General features: G+C 43.6%; 1 protein-coding gene across 1 annotated transcript; it reads left to right on the top strand.

Moving 5' to 3' along the window:
• Nucleotides 1-2716: 2716 nt before the first annotated feature.
• Nucleotides 2717-9307, top strand: LOC311508975 (EF-hand calcium-binding domain-containing protein 6-like). The gene is made up of 8 exons (XM_084573981.1): nt 2717-3133; nt 3216-3410; nt 5149-5376; nt 5720-5908; nt 6947-7130; nt 7228-7415; nt 8436-8585; nt 9066-9307. The coding sequence occupies exons 1-8, from the start codon at nt 2936-2938 to the stop codon at nt 9186-9188; spliced, it is 1455 nt and encodes a 484-aa protein (XP_084430107.1). The 5' UTR covers nt 2717-2935; the 3' UTR covers nt 9189-9307.
• The last annotated feature ends 218 nt before the right edge of the window (nt 9308-9525 follow it).

The raw sequence follows: 9525 nt of genomic DNA on the forward strand, positions 1-9525 counted from the left end.
ACACCTGCTCTCTGCTCTGATAACCCAACCTTTTTCCACCAGGACAACCTCACGGCATTCCGGCTGATGGACAGGAAGCGTAAAGGCGTAATCGACTGCCAAGATTTCAGAGTGCTCTTCAACAGCTTGAGGTTTCTCTGCAAAGAGGAGGAGTACCAGCGTCTGCTGGATCTCATTGGCCTGCACCACGGGGGCAACCTCAACTACTCAGAATTTGTCGATATCGTTGAAAATGGTGGCAAACGCAAACAAGAGACACAACCAGCTAGAATGTGAGTTTGAGATAATAGTTAGCAGAGGTATCTCCAGGAAAGTTGCTTCTGTAGTGTGCTCCCATGTCTGTTTTTCTTCTGTCTTTCCTGACAGACAACAGCAACTCCATGAACTCTTGGCCTCTGAAGCACGCAACAAGTGGGCAGACATGTCTAAGGTCAGCATAAATCCTCCAGAAAGCACTTACAGAAAGATTCTTCACATGATGCACAGCTTTACCTGTAGTTATCTTCCTCATCAGGTACTCTTACAGTACAACACAGATGGACAGGGTTGGATCCATAAAAAGAGCTTGAGGGGATTTCTCTTCACCTACGCTCTTCCATTAAGAACCGACGAGTTTGAACAGTTTTGGTCAAGGTAAGGCACACCCAGTTGAGGCATTATAGTTACTATCCTGTTTACTGAAGACACTTTTGAAGATCTGGGTAATTTTACAGGTACGACCCAGAGGGGAGGGGCCAGGTTGCGGTTTGTGACTTCTTGGAAAAGCTGGGTATCCATCCTGAGGAAGAGCCGATGTCTTCAAACCAGAAGCTGAACCAAATTGTTTCTGAGCAGGACATCCACAGACCAGTCTCCTCTGATGTTGCCTCGCTGGAACATATAGAGTAAGTGAAGGTGAAGGTCAGCCCAGACAGCCCTGGCATTCGTGTGGATGTAGACATGTAGCACCCACCTAGACCAGACCAGGCACCCCCACCCCATAGCGATGACACTCCTTGATGGCAGCAGCCATCCCCAGCAGGATGCAGCCTGACACAGGAACACACACAAAAACGCTTTAGGAACAACTAAAAAAACATGAAGAACAGCACAAGGTGTTGACCTGACCTCCAAAAAAAATAATAACTCCTTAACAGTTACTCATTAATCTATCAAAATTCATGTGAGTTACTGACTCTATTTCTGTCCTCCATTATGAAAGATAAGTTTTGTTTGTATCACACCCACGTCTTACGTGCATGCTTAATACATTCTTACCCTGTGTCAGGACCATGTAGTGTCTAATGTCTGTTATTTTTAAGTTCAGTTTTCTGTCCTCCTAGTTTATTTTGAAGTCTGAGTCTACTGACGTCTGTCTACCTGTCTGGTTCTGACTGTGTGATTGCTTTCCCCGCTCTCATGTTGTTCACCTGTGTCTCATTGTCTCCCTCTCCCTCGTGTATTTAAGCTGTGTTCCCCTTTCCTCCTGTGCCAGATCGTCTTGAAGGATTCCCTTAAGCATTAATGAGCAGTCATTGTTTTCCACACAATTATTCTAAATTTAAAATCCTAAGCTAAATATTTTAAACACACAGTTTGAGCATAAATTCTTGATGAGTAAAAGATATAAAAACGCTGTTTCATGTTCACAGCACGATTTCTTGTAAGTCTTAACGTTACTTTCCACAGGCAAGTGTTGCAAGAGAATTGTGAGAGGCTGAGCGACGCCCTGACTCACCTGGAAACCAGGGACGGCACCGTGACAGTAGAGCAGCTGCTGAGCCTTTTACACGCCTGCAACTGCTCCATCCAGAGAGAGCAGCTTGTAAATCACCTGCACAGGTCAGTCTATAATTTTATGAATCAACAGGGATATTAATGACAAATGAACCAAACGCCACGATGAAAACCCAAAATGATTGGGCCGTACAATGTAAATTAGTTTGATTTGAACCTCATTTTTAGAGCTTACTATGTCACTCCTAGTCTTTTTAATAGAAATGTAGATAATTAACTTTCTAATAGAATGGAATAGATTTTTTCTAATCAGAATTCTGCATTAGTCTGGAACCAGTGGTGAGCAAACACTGATGTTGAAATCATTCTTAAAAGCTGACCAAATTTGATGCACAACAATTGTCTCAGGGTTAACGGTCTACACTAGTCGATATATTAACATAATTTAAATTTATAGGAACACATAAGGCCTTGGTACAAATCAAAACAACTTTTTTGTCCACCATTGTAGCACAAATGTAAAAAATACTACACGCACACAGACAAACTGCTTTATTTCTGGTCATACTTACGAGCTAGCGATTAATAGAAGAACGTTAACTACAGCAGGAGGTGGATGCTCATTATGCATTATTAATAGATGCAAACCATCTGTTGCATGCCTTGTCCCCCGATGGTATCTGCAACTTGAATTTTGTACCATCTCCTGAGCCATGCCCAATTTACTGTAGGTTCAGGGACACAAGAACTGGAAATAGAAGCACAATGGATCCATATGAAGGTGTTAAGGGCTCATTATACAATTTCCTAGATTTCCTAGAGTTTAATTAGAAGGAATGGAACCCACACCAATGTCTGTGAAGCAACTTTTAGGCAATGTTAGTATGCTAACATACTGCTTGCATGCTCAATTCTTAGTTAAGCTATTTAATGTTAAATTATCACTAAAGACATTTGGGACTGATAGGATTTTGTTTTGTTGTATCTAAGTCAGTTCATTCTTTTTGGGGACTTTGAGTACATGTCCCAAAAATTCATGACCATCCATCCATTAGCTGTCACTGAAAACCTAAAACTTTCAAACTCATAATAATCATTGGGATCTTCCTAGCAAAATCCAAATGATTTTGTTGACAGCTCAGCCAGTTAACCATTTCTGTTGCTCAGTGTGAAACCAAGTTGTGTGTTGTCCCCACCCTCTCCTAGGCTCAAGGTTTCCATGGATGATAACTGCACAAGGTTGACTTACCTGGAATTCCTGTCTGCATTTAACCTTAAAGCGGAGAAGAAACACAAGCCACCTCCTGCCTCCCCCGATGCTGTGCGCCAAATAGAGTCTTTGGACAACCTCAGTCCTGCTATGGCGTTGGCCACAATGCGAAAGCTTGCCTCTGTCTCTGCACCCAATCTGTATAAGGTGACGCCTACTACCACAGGTTTATTTATTTTATCTTTTTCATGAGCTTATACAGTATTTCACCTTTATGTGGCTGCTCTAGGCATTCTCAGCCTTCGACCAGAGTGGGACAGGGACAGTCGGGGCTCTTGAGTTTCGCCGGGTGCTGGAAAACTTTTGTGCTCGACTGTCAGACAAGCAGTACAGGTACATGCTGACCAAACTGGAGCTGGATAGTGATAAGTGCACTGTTAACTGGAAGGACTTCCTCAACAAGTTTCAGTCCCAGAGTTCACTGGTGAGAGAAAAGACTTGAAGAAATAGATATGCATTTTGGGAAATAAATCTGAATCTTGGTTGCTCACAAAGGATGAAAAATAACCTCAACCAGTGGCACTGTGCTGCCACTGCTTTGAGCTACACCTTCCATATAGTGCCAGCACCTAATACTTCCTAAACCCTCAATAGTATATTTGTCTTTCTGCATCATTAGAGAGCTGTTGAGATGCTTGCTGGTGCATTTTTAGTTAGCAACATGGCTTTAAGGATGGTAGTGCTCGCTTGGTCAATCAGTCTGGTCCAGACTGAAATATCTCTAACAATAGTTTCCATTAGGTTTTGTGACATTTATGGGCTTCTTTTGACTTTGGTTGCTTTCCTAGAGCAGTTGTGAGGTTAACATTTCCAAATTATTATACAGATGTAGAATTAATTTAATCTTCCCTGGTTCCAGTCAATCATTTTCCCCAAAAAACAGTGTTACATGACTCAATTGGAGCCCCGCTTAATCCTCGTTTGGCATAAAATCATCATCAGACCAGAAATCATCAGACCAAATTATTAACAGCTGCCATGACAATATCTGGCTCTTTGATGAAAATTAGAGGCACATGCAAATATGGGTGAAGTTAACTATGATTCCCGAAACTATGAGTCAAAAACCTCCTGTTGTTTCGCCTGGTGAAAACTAAATGCTAAATTAGGAAATTGATTTTATAATCTCCATTGTGACCCAGTTCACATTTAATTTCAGGGGCAACTTTGGCTCAATTCATGAGGTTGACCACTGAGGCTCATGGGAACTATATGTAACCCATGAGTAACCAAATCCCTGACAACATTCTAATCAGCCTCAGCTGCAAAAAAATTAATCGAATTAATTTGAGGCTTTGTAATTAATTAATCTCGATTAATCACATTTTAATCGCCACAACATCTGCCCCCAAAAGCAAATTTTTTTTTAAATTTAAATGGATTTTAGTGGACGAATGAGTCAAATAATAGACACAGACATGAATATTGTAAACTCAAGCTCTTTTAATGTCTGGAAAAATGCATTTAATTGCATTTCATTTCAATTCATTCATTCATCTTCTGTAACCGCTAGTTCTGTGAAGGGTCGCAGGCGGCTGAAGCCTATCCCAGCTGTCATCAGGCGAGAGGTGGGGTACACCCTGGACAGGTCTCCAGTCTATCGCAGGGCTAACACAGAGAGACAGACAACCATTCACACTCACACCTACGGCCAATTTAGAATCACTAGTTAACCTAATCAGCTGTGCTCACTGCAACATGCTTTGCATGTAGATGTTACCGTAGGTTTGAAGTGCTTCGGTGGTTTGCAAACTCTTTTTTTTATTTTTATTTTTTGGCAACGTGTTTTCTTCCGATTCCTCCATTTTGGTAGCCGTTAGCCGAGCTCTCTGACGTGTGCATCAGTGTAATCGGTGTACCGGGAAATCATGCACTTAAAAAAGTTCTGTGTTGTTTGGAACGCAAACTGCGATTAAACGTGTTTATTCTTTAACTACTGTGTTCCATTACCATTTAGTCCAAAGCAGTTTAGGATAAGGGAGTGATTTCAGAAAATAACCATAATCTCGTCACCAGTTTTTTTGCTAAGCTAGGCTAACCATGCCTGTATTTACTGAACAACACAAAGTGATTTTCTCATCTCATCCTCAGAAAGAACCAATAATCCTGAATATTTTCCAACTAGTCTGTTAGATGTCCTCTTTATTTTCTTAATACTACAGATATTGGAGAGTGCTCTGGGTAGAAACACGGCGCAAGAGACTAACATCAGATCCCCAATCCAGACCAAGTCCTCAGGAGTCACAGAGCTTCTGCAGCAGATCCAGGAAGGAGTCTCAGGTCATGTGCAAGAACCGATGGAATTGGACCCCTCCAACAGCACTACGATCTCTAAGGAGCAGTTCAGACAGCTCTGTGATCGCCACTGCCTGAGACTCACAAATGACCAGGTAAAGCCAGAAAAACTGTTCAGATAATTCAAAGAGGAGACGCTGAGGCTTTCCAAAAACTTCCCCTGTGCTTTCAAGCTGAAACAACACAGCCTGGCACCAACCCATGCCTCCAAATGAGAGGATGAATCTAAATGTTTGTACATTTGCCAGTTCTGTTCTTTTTAGGCCGTGTTTCTTCAATTATTCTAATCACAATCTAATTTATCTTTGTTGATAATTATAGGCTGCATGAGAAAGTTAGTCATCTGTAAAGCCAATTTGCGTGTTGTGTGTAACGCTCTTCGGGGTATTAGTTCCTACAGTGTGGATGATTGCGTGTGTGTTTCCTATTGCTTCTCAGTTTGAGTGTGTGTGGAGTCAGATGCCTGTCAATGAGAAGAGGAAGCTGCAGTACGCAGAATTTCTGAAGTGGTTTGGTGGACTGGATAGGACCCCTTACCCCATTACATCCCCTGAGCCTGGAAGAACTAAGTCAGAAACAAGACCTAATTGCTCAGGCACTGGAGGTGCCAATCTGCAGCGCACTAAGGTACAGCACATTAAAGGATACACAGTTATCTGTTAACTCTGACTGACAAATTATTATTTTTTAAGTCATTGTCTTGGAAAATAATTATTAACAATCTCTACTGAATGCTGCGATTTTATTAAGGCACGATGGTACCAGCAGCTTTGCAAAGCCAGACGTATCTCGTTGGTGGTCTCTGGGATTCGGTGCTCTCACTGCTGCATGGAGTAGTGGTTCGAGGGTCACAGCTTTGCACCCCCCCCCCCCCCCCCCTCCTCAAGATCCCCATTTGACCCTAATGTACACACTGCTGTGTGAATAGTCCTAGAGGGGCTGCCTTTACACACAGATGTGTTCTCACTACTGTAAATAAGGGATGGTACAAGGGTAGAGTTTGCAGGAGGAGGACTGCTCCGTAATGTCGGCGATTTTCCCGTTGATATCTCAATATTGCATGCTGTGGACATATCTGCAAAATCAGCAAACAAAAAGAGCAATATACAGGCAAGCAGAAAAAGGGACGCTAGCCACTGAACCGGCAAGAATAAAAAAAAATGCCGGTATGGGAGTGAGAGAGTGCTTTGACATATGGGGCAACAACAATCACCCAAAGCTCAGTATCAGCAAAACCGATGTCTGGTGGAACAAGTGGCCTCCTGTCTCGGGCTGATGAGTCCCATGTCCATTCTCTGATGAGTCCCAACTGTTTTGGAGACACAAGGGAGACCTACACAATATTAGGTCATAATGTTATGCCTGATCGGTGTAAGCCAGATCTTCAGGTTTATTCGGTTTTCATTTTTACACGTGATTCCAAAACTATCATTTCACGCATGTTCTCAAACTAACTTCACTGACACTACAGTTACAAGTTAAATTCTTACATTTATTTAGCTTGACCTCTTACAGAGCTGACCAGGAGTCATATGGAAAGAGAAAACATAGACAAATGAAGTGAAAACCAACAGTTCTAAAGATAACTTGAATCACTCTAATCCAAACCCTTTTTCTGCATAGTTTTGTAGCCCCTTTCCTGACCTCCTCTCATTTCTCTCCTAGTCTGCCCCCCAGTCCAGCTCCAGGCGTCCCAGCTCAGTGGGGAGGCCGGGAACAGGAAGCCCGTTGGGCAGCACAGAGAGGAGGCTACGCGGGGCAGTGCAACGCCGCTGGAAGGAGATCCAGCAGAAATGCGCTGAGCAAGATGCTCAACAAGAGGGACACATCGGCGCTGCCTCCTTCCTGGGTGAGAAGCAGACCACACGCGAACACATACGACACCGTGTTCTCCTTCTGCAGGTCGTATTCTAATGTTCATGCCAATGACACTGGCTGTGTTGCAGACATTCTCCAGTCTCTCAACATTAGTGTGACGCAGGAGCAGTTTGTACATCTGGCGGGGAAATTGGATGTCACGAATGATGGTCGTGTTTCATATCATGACTTCCTTCGCCACTTCCTCCTGAACCTAAAACCAGCAGAAGCCAAGGGGGCGTTTGAGCGGCGCAAACTTCCTCTTCCCGTTACACTGGTAAAATTTGTTTGTAGTTTGATGTCCAAAACAACTGGCCCATCTCATGTTGAACCAAAGACTAACTTTTTGAATAAAGCCAGTTGAAATGCTAGATCTAACTTTATTTGCTCAATGACGTCATTTGTACATATTTAGACTTCAGTATGTTATCTCCAATGTCTCCTACCTGAGTCGGGGTTGACTTGGAGTTTGTCACTGTCTTCTACCCACTTGAATCTGCCTCTATGATTGCCTTGAGTTTAGTGTGAAATGGGGACAAGGGGATGTACTTTCAGTTAGACATACCCATGCTGAGCACATTTCAAATGAGCTCCGTAGTCCTCCTCCTTTCCTCTCTTTAAGGTCTGATGTATTATAGTTTTATTGGCTGCAAGTTTAAATTGGGTTATAGTTTAGTGAGGGGAGGGGTGGCTCTGGAATGTGAGGGGGTGGTGATGGGCGACGGCGGGTTGCCAGGTTTTGTAAACTCAGCAGGGACCTCCCACCCTCAGGCTCTCGACTATCACCTCCCATGACGGGCAAATTGGACACGTTTGTTGCGTTGCAGTGCTTTTTCTGGCACGAGGAGGTGTATATGAAGCTTTGAACAATGACACACGGGTGGGCACGTTCTAAGAGGACCCCTGCCGAGCAACTAAGCAGAGCCCCAAGCTTCAGCGGAGCGTGTGGGTGAGGGCCTAATCTGGCAGCCCACGAGCTGCAACCTTCCAAACCAACTTTGGAATCACAAAGACCTGCATTGTCTCGACCGAACCCACCATCTGTGTAGAATTGCAGAGACCCCCCCTGCATGTTATCTGATTCGATGGTGTGTCTGTACACGAGTTTACAGACTAAACCTTATTCTCTGATCACACAACAGAAAACACTTTGTTCAAAGTCTCAGCTTGAGGAGAAGTGAAATGTTACTGATAATGTGGGGGCTCTCACCTCTATTTGTTGCTTTCTTTCTCATTGTTTGTGTGTTCCTGCGTGGACCTGGTGCTCCGCTCTGCGATGGGTTCCTGCACGGTCCAGACGAGGCCAGGTGTTCTCAGTAAAGACTGCGTGGAGGTCATGTTGAGGATCTACGAGTCAGTTCGCTTGTCTTGGACTTCCGTCAGACGTTGCTTCCTGGCGTCTGACCGCGACCGTACGGGAAGTGTTACCGTGCAAGACTTCAGGAAGGTGAGAGCTCCACCTGGTCTCCTACATCTCGGGAGCGTCAACCAAACTGCTGCTTTATGAATTATTGATGCGACCGTTTGAGCTCCCCTTGTGTTTTTTCTATCAAAATGTCTGAAGGAGAGTGATGGCGGGTGACTGTAAATCCATGAAGCTCCAGTGTGCAACCTTACAAAGCCGCACACACACTCACACATTTACCTGACAGTCAATCAGTAATTTTAATTGCTTAATTAAGCTGAAGGTTGAAACAAGACCACGTCGACATTTTGGCCCAGGAGAGCCTCAACTGACACTCCTGCTTTATTGTCCCTGCCATTTACCTGCTGTACAATTTACCGAAGACAACGTTCCCTAAGCCAATCGATAGAAACAATTAGCCACCCGGTCAGCATTGACATCTCCTAAATCCCTTCACAAGGACACACACAAGTGTGCACGTGAATACACTCCAACTTAACTTTTGCCGGTTTCTCCCTGCAGGTGTTGCGTAATTTCAGCGTGAATCTGTCGGCCGAAGAGTTCTTCCACCTCAGCTCTTATTTTGATGCCAACACCACTGGGAAAATCTGTTACGACAACTTCCTGTGGGTGTTCCTCCACTGACCTTCGATCGGACACCTCCAGCAGCTCTCAGGTCTACTTAGTGTCAAGAACTTTGCTGTATTGGTGTGGTAGCACGTCCAAAAAGCCTGGAACATCTTGTACTTGTTGACACAAAATCTAGCTTTTTTTTTTTTTTTTTTTTTTTTTTTTCTTGTCCTGTCCAGCATCGAAGCAAGCAGAATAATGATCTGTTCTTTATATTGTGCTGAGCAGATTTTGATTTGCCAAGGGGAGCTATATGAATGATAAGGCTCCTCTTGATAATCTCAGTTAAACTTTATTTTATTTTTTATACATGTTGGTGGATGGACCTTTACATAATATTGCTGAACCTGAC

Source organism: Chelon labrosus, assembly GCF_963514085.1.
Source record: "Chelon labrosus genome assembly, chromosome: 23".
NCBI classification, from domain to species: domain Eukaryota; kingdom Metazoa; phylum Chordata; class Actinopteri; order Mugiliformes; family Mugilidae; genus Chelon; species Chelon labrosus.